The following is a 12,313-nucleotide window of genomic DNA, read 5'->3' as shown; positions in this document are numbered from 1 at the left end:
TTGGCCTGCCTTTAAAAATAAGAGATTCTTCAGGAGGTCGTTTGAGGGTCAGCGCTCACTGACAAACTCAAAATCCCTGTGAACCTCTGTGGGGAAACGACTTGCTTTAGTTTTCTGGGTTGATGTTGTGGGCCCAGAGATGTATTCTCGATGTTGGGTAACAATCTTTTTCTTTTTAACAGTGCCTGTGGATAAATAACTCTCAAATCGGACAACACTCCTGTGCGTGTCTGAGGCGTGATTGTGTGCTGTTGGAGGCTCAGTTCTTCAGATGAAACTTGAACCTAAGACCCAGACCAAACTAATTTTGCATAAGGGTTTCTAACCATTATATCTGTATCCAGTCCAACATACTAACTATGGTTGAGCTGTTCCCAGATCATACAGGTGAAGTAATATATACTCCATAACCGGTCTTGTCTACTGTATGCATTACTGGAATTGAGAAACTAATTCCGACACCTTGGTGGTGGTGAATTAAATTGCGAGCGAGCCCCTGATAGGTGTGTCACTCAAGAGAAATACTGGCATGCCTAACTAATGCTTGCCCAGGCCTGTTGGTATCGTCTGTTTTTCAAACAGGTTTTATATTACTCTGGTATTAACTTGTTCTTTTTTCAACACATTGTTTCTGTAACAAACACTAAAACTCATTCATCTTTCTTTGTAGAGTACAAAAGTAGGCAACACTTAACATAATATATATGGCAGCAACAACTTGAGATGACAGTCAAACTGTTTTTGCCTGCACTGAACATAACTACAGTTTACCTCCAATGGTTTCATTTTTACAGCATGTATTGTTATTCCCCATTAAAATACTCGGATAAGCTTATACAAAGAGAGTCAGTAAAATGTATCGTGCGTTGAGGCATTTTCATTTTCAGGTTAAGGAAATAAATTACAAGATAATAAGGCAGTCACTATAAATTAACTTTTGGCATTTCAGTCTAAGATTGTATCTATTTAAACCTCCCGTGAAAACGTTAAGATGACATCAACAATGTATCATTGTCAACGAGCTATGCTGAAACATCTGCCAGAAACATCACACTATTTAGATGCTGACCTTTGAGTTTTCAGATACAGTGGCTTTCATTCCAAGAAGACTTCACTTCAGCCCATTCTTGTATTGGGGTCAAGGTCATTCACAACTCCTAGGTCTCAGGCCAGCCTTACACATCCTGAGTGACCCCCACCCCGACTTTTCCACGGAGAGGTATTAAGTAAAGCAAAGACACCCATTTCCAGTAAAGTCAAGATTTTACCCATTGTCTAGATGGCTGGTCTCTTCACTTCACTCCTCCCTACTTTATCCTCTGCAAAATGGCAGTCTAACGATATGAACATTTTGTACAAGGAAGAACAAGTACTATCGATAATTAACTATCCATAAATTGAAAACAAAATCTGCAAAAAGATTTGTCAACCATGTTTAGCACAATTGAATCATTTAAACAACTTTAAAACACTAACATTATAGAAAGTGGAATAGTAAACTACCTCTGATTACCTAAGTGTTGCGTTATGTATAATCATAAATGTTTTAAGAAAAAAAATAGTTGTTTGTTTTATGATGCCAATATGAAACATTTTGGAAACCTGATACATTACTGAGGAACTAGTATTCACAACGTTCCATGTGAATTGCAAGATTCTTGGAAGTCAAATTCTCAATGTATATCACAAAAAAAAAGTGGCCTCTGATATATTAGCAGGGCACATTCCAGGCTTCAAGGGCAAAGCCTATCGACGTCTTCTGGGGATGGCCTCTACAAGATACACTGGAGCCTTCTACTTAGGCAGCATCCACTGTGCCTTACAGTGACATCTAGTAAAGACCAATGGCACTCCAGTGTTCTGAATAAAGTATCTACAGAGAACTCTCATAGGCCCAGAGTCACAGTGCTGGTGGCAGTCTTGAGAAGCACTTTACTAGATGAAAGATAGCAGAAATGTTTCTCACATACTATCAAGCATTTCCATGGGAACAGAAACAGTGATGGAAAATAAATAGGGCCCCATTCACAAAGCTTCAGCTCGATGGTTTTTAATCCTGGTCTTCAGGTTTTAACCAGGAAATATGTATTTGTTTTCAATCACAATTGTTTTAGACAGACAAGACAGGCAGCCTCTGCAGCTTCAAATAGTGTTTAGCTACAGTGATTGCTCTGTCTTCATCTCGAGCAGGTTTTGAGAAGCTTTAAATCAAAGTTTGTTTTAAATGACTAAAGTACAGCTTCATATTCATGACACTTCTAGACTGTTCAAAATGACTTCGCAAATATATTCTTGAAATGACTAATGAGTTAAAACTTTATTGTACTTTCTAATAAGAAGATGTCAGTCCTTACACTCTCAACAACATTAAAAGGTCAAATGAGTTTTATAATCTTGAGAGGGGGTGGATTTATGGCATTAATCATAAAGATTTACTTGGCTTTATCTTGTTTTATACAGTACCATCCTATTCACTGGGCAATTCCCTGTAACAACACTTAAAACTTGGTACCAATGGATACATAAAGTGGGAAATCAGTAGCTGAGAGAAGGATATCATTCTAAATGACACAGGAGACCAAGTGTATGCAGTTGCAATAACTCCTCAATACTGTACAGCACATATCACAAGGTTACCTCGGTATGAGAGGCGCAGGCGCGCCGCCCCCTGAGTCCAAGCTGAGCTCCAGGAGGCCACCTGGAGAAGCTGGATCAGCAGGCAGAGGAGCAGTGACCTACTCCTGGACAACACAGTCAGAAATCCCATCTCTTGATTCCAGAGTCACGCTGCCTTACAACATCACCCTGCGGGGAACCTGCAAACTGAGAGGGTAACACTTTAAAACAATGGCCGCAAATTCATATTGAATTCTGGCTGAACGCCACAATTACAATAGAAGTCCCACTAGGGGCAGGCATGCTGTACATGAGTGCCAACATTTACCTCAGCTCTAGATAGCAACTAAAAAGTATATCCTGTGTTAAGCCTCAACAGCTGTCTTTTGGTTAACATTCCACAACACTGGTTTTAATGACGTCGACAACACCTCTCGATGCATGGCACATTCAGATCAGCAATGCTTTGGGAAGTACTTACTTAAACAGATAAGATAAAGCTGAAGGAAGCAAACTCAATTCAAACACTGTGAAGAGCCTGGGTTTCAATTACCCCTGACATATTTTCCAAGACACTTAATGAAGTGACAACCAGCAATATTCTGTTGAAGTTCTATATGTTCTTTGCTTGTATTTTACTCTTCAGTTTGGAATATGCTGATATTTTTGCTGTTTCCTGTTGTAGCTGAAATGTACTCCAAAGAGTTACTGCATTCAGAGACCATGTGACCTAAAGCAAAGGTATTGTATTAGAACTATTTGAATATTCTGAAGAACCAACAGATTCTCTGCACAATAAAAGTGGGACCAGGAATAATGTGAATAAAGATATTAAATGGACAAGAAATGGATTTCAAAGCAGTGATGGGCAATCTGATTTACTGCAATTGTTTAAGACCTGAGGCTTTCTCATGTGAGGCACTTTGGGATTTCTGCACTTTAATGACCCTGTATAAATCCAGTTTGTATTGGACTGGATTATATGCAGCGTTGAAAAATCAGCCCTATTTAGAAATAATAAATAGTCTCCCGCAGCTGTTCTGTTAATGAGTCATAAAGATATCTATCTGCAAACTTCAAATGTCCATATCATTTGTAAGGGCTGATGTTTCTAAAGCTCTGTTTTAATCTAAATTGTTTCACATCAGGATAGCTCTTATGAGTTCCTGGATCATGTTTCTAAAGAGGTCCCGGAGACCTCAAACCATTACCATTGACATTGTACAGAGTGCAACATTCACATAACCATCTAGGAATACAGTGTTACATGCAAAAGGTTTTAGTACTGTGAATAAGAGATGTGAGCTGTTTTCCTTCATAGCCTTTCAGATGAAATGTCTTTGTACAAAGGTACTAAGAAGGATCACTGATTCATATTTACATCTACCACAGATATTGTTAAACCCATTAACAGAATGCAGATTAAAAGCACAATCTCTGGGTCTACATATATGCTGACCACTGATGAATCCCTGGCTTTTGGAAGAGGTCTTGGTTGAGTTCCTAAGAGTGTGCAGCCTTCCCTGATTAACCACTTAAAAAGCTGTACTAAATGTCTCAGCACATTGATGTTTTTCAAGACTGATTTATTGTACAAAACCTTTAAAGTCATGATAGCTTAAATCCTGCTAATCAGATCAGGTGGCAGTTTTACAGCACTCCCCCTGTAAAATTGTAAATCTTTCTCATTTAATCCCAGGTCTCCAGACTCTTGACTGCAGTTGGCCTACAGCCTGGGTCTGAATTAACTGTGATGGTCTGATAACAGGTCCAGGTGCTGGGAGGGATCTGTGAGGCTGTGAAGTTGTGTGTCTGGCAGTAAACTTTAACAGCATAGGGAGCAACTTGACTGTCAACATGTGGCATTTGATACTTAATCTAACCTAAATCAAATCTACTGTATATCATATCAAACTAAATAGAACCAGGAATTTGTCAGAAGTGGAATGCAAGACCAGAAAAAAAAGTTGTCTAAATTTCTTTAATGTCTCATTTTCTTTCTCTTTTTTTGGTTTGTTCCATGGTGTATCTAGTTAACACATTTCAGACTGAATAAAATCAAGTTTTAAGCTGAATAAACAAGACTACCTCCTTTAGCTAGTGACAAGGGGGCAGTCCCAGTGTGAAGAAGGGAGCTTGAAAAGCCAATGAGATACGAGCACCACAGAAACACTTTAGAATGCCATAACATCATAGGGATAGTGTAACAAAAATATTTAGAGCTGGACTCTAGAAGTGTAATTTTGCTTCATAAGCACTACAAGTTTGTTCTTTGCTAACCACCTACTGAATATCATGCTGAATGGAGAACATTAACAATATATATATACAAATATATATATATATATTATATATATACACACATATATATATATATATATATATATATATATACACACACACACACACACACACACATATAGAGACAGAGAGAGAGCGAGAGAGAGAGATATTGTATACAATATGGAATGCATTAACTACTCTATATTTTAGATTGAGTTTTTAAATGACGTATTTGTATCTGACCAGAATGAGTCAAGAATAAACAAGCCTGTGGATTTTGCATCTGTTTTTCATTCCCTACACAATGGTAATGCCAACATTTAGAAACAACAGCTGTTTAAATGCCGAACTAGTGGCTAGTCCATCATAGATAGAATCTTGGGAACTTTCTAACCATTATTGATTATGACTTAGATTGGAAGCTATAAAATGACATCTTGTATGAAGTACAACTGCAAAATCACAAGCACGAAAATAAAAAAAAATAAAAAAAATCACTTCACTAAACATTCCAAAAGTAAACAGAGTGCTTTAACAAACCTTATGTATGTGAATATATTGGCTGTACGCATCTTGAACAGTCCTAGAATTTGCAAGCAGTGGGTCTCGGCTCAACAGTTGGAACGCTCCATTGCTTTAAGAGTTCAAAAGTGAAGAATGAAGAAGTTGATGCAGGAGGGGAGTTTTAATTATTTTCTGTAAACTTGTTAAACATAAAAGAACCTAAAAGCGGAGATATCACTGCTTTGAAGTAATGAGTGCATTCAAAACAGATGCCTCCCACCAGTTGCTCACACCAGAAGATGAACAAAAAGGCACATCAAACTAAAAAATAGCCTCCATCATAGCAGAACAAGTAACAGCTGTCTGTTGCTCCAGGTTTTCAATTACAGGATTAATAGGAGGGCACCACATCACCTTAATGCCCTACTGTGCCCTGCCTCAACATACAGTAACCCTGCTGTAATTTATTAACAGAGCCCTTTTTGGCACAGTCTCGGTTTTCTGTCTCTGCTGCTAATGAGACAGTGTAGAGGATAACATATGGAATCAGCAATCCCACAGCTTGAAATTGTCAAACTTTATCAGGCCATTAATCGTCTGTTTCAAACAAACCATAAACCTTTGCTTGGTTATACAGAAAATCCTTTTTACTTGACAGAGATTCGTTCACTTTATTTGACTGTTTTCCAGCTCATTACAATGTGGGGTGGCTGTGACATTGAACTGTAAAGGACAGCACTTCTAAAGAGATTTACACTAAAGTGTTGGCCCTCATTAGGTAACGGGTCCCCAGCTCTCTGCTGTGGTTGTGACAGTAGATTATAATTTATTCCAGCTATATCACTGGTGTTCAACAAGCTCTTTAGGGTTTTATTTTAAACAATCAACAGTGACTATATTAACAAATTTGTTTTAGATGATGACGTCACCGTAACATATGTGATAGACTAACAAAGTCCAACACTACTGACATCCAGCGTATGAAACTTAAGATATTTGGAGCTACTGAAACCAAGCAAAAGGTTGTAACCAATATCATACTGGCTTCATAACTTTAGTTTAACCTTCAACCTTCAACAATGTGCAGCAGTGTGGAGTAGTGGTTAGGGCTCTGGACTCTTGACCGGAGGGTCGTGGGTCCAGTCCCAGGTGGGGGGACACTGCTGCTGTACCCTTGAGCAAGGTACTTTACCTAGATTGCTCCAGTAAAAACCCAACTGTATAAATGGGTAATTGTATGTAAAAATAATGTGATGTCTTGTAACAATTGTAAGTCGCCCTGGATAAGGGTGTCTGCTAAGAAATAAAAAATAATAATAATAATAATAATAATAATGTATTGACATTATGTTATCCTGAACCACTAACAACAACAACAACAGTTACAGGTCTTCTGCAAAACTCACAGCACTTTGAACAGATTCATGCTCGTTTACATTAGTAAAAACGTAGGGAACCATATGGAGTAATGTAAAAAGAGACCCTTGTAGCGGATTCCAGGCTAAAGGGTTAAGTCAACATTTTAGTCTTGGCTATCTTATCAGAACAATGAGTCTGAGCACTATACGCTTTCTCAGACTTGGGTTCAAGGGAGCTGGCTGAGATCTTGATGGTTCACTTCCACAAGTCTATATCATCTCTCCTTCTCACTGACCACACATCTTCCCCAGATGATGCATTTCCCTGACACTAACACAGTGAAGCACTTAGGGCACTCATGGCTTTGATATCTGAAACAGATTCTTCAACTTTACAATAATTACATTTCATCAAAACTATCAACAGGAAAACAGACATAATGGGGAGGTGCTGAAACCCAAGAGGCCTTTACTATAAAACTGTCCAAACTAATTTTCTTTGTCAGGCTTATGATAGCAACACTCGAGTTCCATAAGCATTTGATCTGAACTTTGTCATGCTTCTCTAGTTCTTTGAAGACTCAACACAAACACTGTTGTGAATTGTGAAGGCTTAGTTCCACGTTGCATCCACGATGTAGACTTTGTTCCCAAAACAATCATGTATTATGGAATGACAGTATCATGTTGTATTATCTGCCTGCCCTTACAGAGAAGTTGAAAAACCAGAATTCAGATACAACATGTTATCCTGATGAAACCTGAGCAGATCAATTAGCAGACCCCGATCAGCAGAATCATGGTTTTAATAAAAATGAAGACTGTACTCAGGAACTATGATTAGACATAAAAAGTGCTGTTGTTTTTTTAACTTTACAATTGTGTCGCATGTTCTATGCATGGGATGACATCTTTAAACAAGATGTACTGAAATGTTGACAAATCCTTTATGATTGTTTCTCATGTGTGATTTATAATTCTCAATGGAATGCTCGTTAAAACTTTTTTCTTTTTACAAAAAGCATTTCCGCAATACACACATTACTAGCAGTGAATGAAATCTTTGAACACTGTTAAACAACAATAGAACAAGAAGACAAGCTGGATTAATACAATAGAACAAACTCTTTTTTACTGTGTACTGTTTTCATAATTAGGCTGACGTGTGTTTAATCCTTCTGCTTTTGTTGCATACAATTTTCCCGTTGTCAATTACATATTAACAGCTATTCAAAAAACAGTTTGGGTTCAACTGGTTCTATTGAAAAAAAAAAAAAAAAAAAAAGTATAGCACCCCTTGTATGTCTATATTTTGGCAAAAATAAAGATAATGTATACTACACTAATTGCAGTTTGCTATCTATAACCATAGTTGATGCTGGTTTAGGAATCCCAAACTGAGGTCATTAAATTGTTTAATATCTAGGTAAACTGTTTCATTTATTGCCAGAAAATTATCTTGCAGTTTTTATATACTTAAGAAGGTTTTCATTTTACAAACCCATAAAAATATCAGATCTCCAGGTGAAACACATCCATATAAAAGCTTTATTTGTGGAATAAAATGTGACACCTTTAAAGTTACTGCATATCTTGCATGTTGTGTACATACTGCTTCAGGCAGCAGAAGGAGCATTACCTTTTGGTGTCAGTGACCAGCTGGATTCAATGGCAAAGGAAGAAGCTTGTATACCTGTTGTTGTAGTTGAAATTCTCTCCTAAAATGAAAAATGAAAAAGTAGATTTTAAGTAGTCATTATCTGAAACCTTCTAGTCTTTCTTAACAGATGTTTTCCCTTTTCTTGATTATTGTAATCAGAAGAAAAAGTAAACAAAACACGTTTCTAAATCCTCTAGAAATACAATACTTTCCCCAAAGACCATTTTTAAATACAGATCTGATGGTGCTGAAGCATAAGCAGCCGCTCAAACCACCCAGGCCCATGCACATTAGATGTAAGGAAAGTAGGCTGAAATACTGTTTTTTAAACTATGGCAGCTTGGTTGTGGGTTGTTATTTCTTCTGCACAGCAAAATAAATATCCCACACCACATTAGTCTTGGTGGTTCAATTTGATTCACTTTAACATATTCCCAGGGTTTAGCACTCGGTGAGAAATAACAGAAATAACGTTTTTGTTTCTTTACATCCTCAAAGTTAGTCTTAGCATTTACATCTTTCTATCACTCTGTGAGCAAAGTAGGCATGGTTCTACCTGAAGCAGATGTATGGTATGAAGTAGATCTTAAAAGGTCTTATATCTCAGGAAACTAAAATGAACAACCACTTGCTATTATGTTATACATAACTCATAACATTTTACTAACAACTCCATATAGAACTGCTAACTTCAAGAGTATTTAAAAATAAAAGCCAAGACTTTTTGCAACCAGCTATTGGTGCCAATACCACTAGTTTGTTTTAATCGATTAATTTTCAATTGATTAATCAAGTTAGAGTTAAATTTAATACAATAAAGTAACATATATGATAAAATTGTTTCATTAAAACACCTTAAAATAGTTTGAAAGTAATTATGAATGTATAAGAATGTTGTCTTTGTCCTGGTATTTCAGAGATATTTTAAAATGTTTCTGTGATATGAGACTTCTATTTATATAAGGTAACATCCAGATTAAAATGTCTTTTAACAGTAATTGCTTTGGTAACATTGTCTTTAAACTGAATCCAATGTAGCATTCATAACGCTTTCAGAAAGGTTACATACCATTGTATAACTTTGTGCATAATCCTTCAGAATCACTTTGAAATCAGACACAACATTCATACAAGTATCGATAACATGTAGTCCACACATTAGTTACTCCACTGCTGCTAAAAATGATATTACTTAATTATAGGCAAGGCGTTGATGACTACAAGTCACAGACTTGAAATGCTAAATTTTCAATTCCAGCACTTTGGTTTGTAATAAATGTTATGACAACATGTCATGAAAAATCATATGCATGTTATGTCTGTTTTCAAAGAGATTATGCACGTTGTTTTACAGTGTTGCGTTGTTTTTATGAAGGTGTCACGAGTGTCCATTTCAAATAAAGCATTATCATTTTCTCACAGCCGGTAAAGAGATCTCTCTTCAGAATAACTGTATTAGCACAGCAGAGACAATAAATTCAAATCTTTCCACATTCATCTTGAACAAGAGTCCTCCTCCTTCCCTTCTGTAGATATATATTGCAGGTTTCCTCCTCTAACTATGGTAAGGGTAAGGTTTTAAGCCCCCTGTGCTGATAAATCATCAAATCTGGATAAAGACGTCTGCCAAATAAGTAAATAAATAATACTAAATCACCTCCCTGAATTAATGTATTGCATGTTCCCTGCCAGAAATGTAACACTTTTGTCATATTTCTTCTTCTATATACATCATACTGTAAATAAATTATATATAAAATTGGATTGTATTCATGAAAAAAAAAAGTCTACCAGGCGCCTCAATACATTTCATGTTCAAAATGTCACATTTTTTAATTTGTCAGTTTTTCGTTAAGTATATGGAAAACTACAAAGCAGTATGTACCATTATTTAGCAGGTTTCATTCGACTTTATAAAGCAAAATGAGTTCATTCTTTTGGGTGATGCAAAACTTTTGGCCATAACTGTATGTAACCTTTCTGTGCCACTATAAAGCTGAAAGAGTACATTCAACATTTTACATCCTGAAGATTAATTTAGTGACTGTTATTCAAGCTGATACTGCAAAAACAAAAACAGGTCACTCTCTCAACTGAAGGATGGCAGGTCTGAAAAAAAAAATTTATTTAAACAAACACAGAGTGAGGTTGCCCAGAGATGAAATTACCTCATTCTTACCCAAAGAGAGTGTGGTGTTTTGGTCAGGGGTTTCAACAGATTGGCAGTATGTGGGGAAGTAATTCAGGGATTAACAAGAGCCCACAGCCAGCAGTGCTCTCAATCTATCCCTCTATCATAAGCACAAAAACATTAAATGATGCCGCAGAGGAGTACTGTTCCACAGAGGAGTACTGTTCCACAGAGGAGTACTGTTTGCGCTAGTGGGATTGAAGCCAGCCTAATAATTTACTTATAGGTCTTGAATGTGGAACACTGTTTTAAATACAAGCCCTTGTCATATATTCTTTAGAGGTGGATCAAAACTAATTTGAGAAGACAGTAGCTATGAATAGCCTTTTTCCTATGATCAAACCGACCCCAGACTGCCAGTTTTGGCTCCTGAAAAGAAATCTCTTGGCTCCCGACAGTGCTTTGGCTATGTACTAAACACTGGCATCAGCACACCTTAGCAACTAAGAGAAGATGCCAGGTTCAGCACAGTAAGCCTGCTGCTCCGCTCACAGGGTCCTATTTGTCCTATTGATTGAAGCTGAATGAAATTAATTGACAGTCTTTTCAAGAACTCTACAAGTTGACTGCAAGTGAATACTAACTAGGCATCTGACAAAGATTTTGTCACGTAACTGGGTTGGTAAATAGCGATTTAAAGAATGGTGTCTGAGAGAGAGCTTGCCTTTAAAAAAATATCCTTTCCGGAGCTGAATCATCCCTTGTTCTGCTTCACAGCCAGAGGAGGAGGGTTGGTGTCGAAACACACCAGGAGGTACCAGTAGATTACGTCTCTCAGTAATGATCAGTTGTGCTCTCTGTTCTCTTAAAGAATTCTCATTCTGTATGACTAATAGGTGGTCACAGCAGGCAGTGCATGTCACTTGTAAAAGCTGTATTGAGCAACATAGGAAAAACTGAAGCTAAATTCCTGATTATCTGAGCGCTGTTTGAGGATGTATGCAGAGTAAGTCCCTTGAACACCACCCTAATAACTCCTCCACTACAAAGCAGCTTATAAAGACATCATCCAGTGGTGGTTACTGGAGGGGATGGTGTGAACACAAATGTGTGTGATTCTATGACCAACTGACCAAATGAACTGGTGCAAGTGGAGGTCGGATTACAGATCGGTTTCAGTGAGGTCCTGAAACGACCACATGACAAGCAGACCTACAATGTGCAATGGGTACAGTGCATTTCAGCAGGTCTTTCATGGTAAGTTGACATTGCATTTTAGTAGAAACATTGAGAAGACCTGGTGGAAGCCTGACAGACTGGGCTCAAGGTTCAGCAGCTTGGTAAAATCCATTGCTTAGGTTTGGTGTTTCTTTGGCCAACTATAAAAAGTTTTCAAAAATGAGCACGGAAAAGGCAGGTGCAGCTAAGAAAGAAGAGAAGAAAGAACATTGGAAGGCTCTGCTCACTCCACAATAATGTTTTCCCCAATTCAAGCACTCCTACCGCTTGATTACAGGAGGGATTGTTCAGATACAGACCAAGAGGATCAGAGTAAACCATTAGGAATCAAACCCACGCTTTTCCTTTCAATCCTGCAAGAACAGAGAGACTAGCTGGCAAAGGGATCAATGCACTGTAATGTAATACAGTACATAGAATAGTAAACCTGCCACTCTCAGAAATCCAGAAAATGCATCTATTTTATTAAATTGATGGTGTGTCCCATGCTTTCTGACCAGTCATAATCATTGAACAACTGCT

The 12,313-nt window shown here is 37.4% G+C and overlaps 1 protein-coding gene across 1 annotated transcript in view; it reads right to left on the bottom strand.

Annotated features, from left to right (window-relative positions):
• The window catches only part of LOC117414196 (semaphorin-3D-like), a 50,426-nt gene that overhangs the window by 24,058 nt on the left and 14,055 nt on the right, over positions 1-12,313 (bottom strand). The window contains exons 2-3 of the mRNA XM_058999502.1: positions 8,401-8,479; positions 2,638-2,823 (exon numbers count right to left, since the gene is read on the bottom strand). Coding sequence (XP_058855485.1) covers positions 2,638-2,767 — 130 coding nt within the window. The 5' untranslated portion in view covers positions 2,768-2,823; positions 8,401-8,479. The remainder of the gene's footprint in view (positions 1-2,637; positions 2,824-8,400; positions 8,480-12,313) is intronic.

This window comes from Acipenser ruthenus, chromosome 25 (assembly GCF_902713425.1).
Source record: "Acipenser ruthenus chromosome 25, fAciRut3.2 maternal haplotype, whole genome shotgun sequence".
In the NCBI taxonomy this organism is placed as follows: Eukaryota; Metazoa; Chordata; class Actinopteri; order Acipenseriformes; family Acipenseridae; genus Acipenser; species Acipenser ruthenus.
The sequence above is the reverse complement of the archived record's forward strand: the minus strand, read 5'-3'. Positions and strand labels throughout refer to the sequence as shown.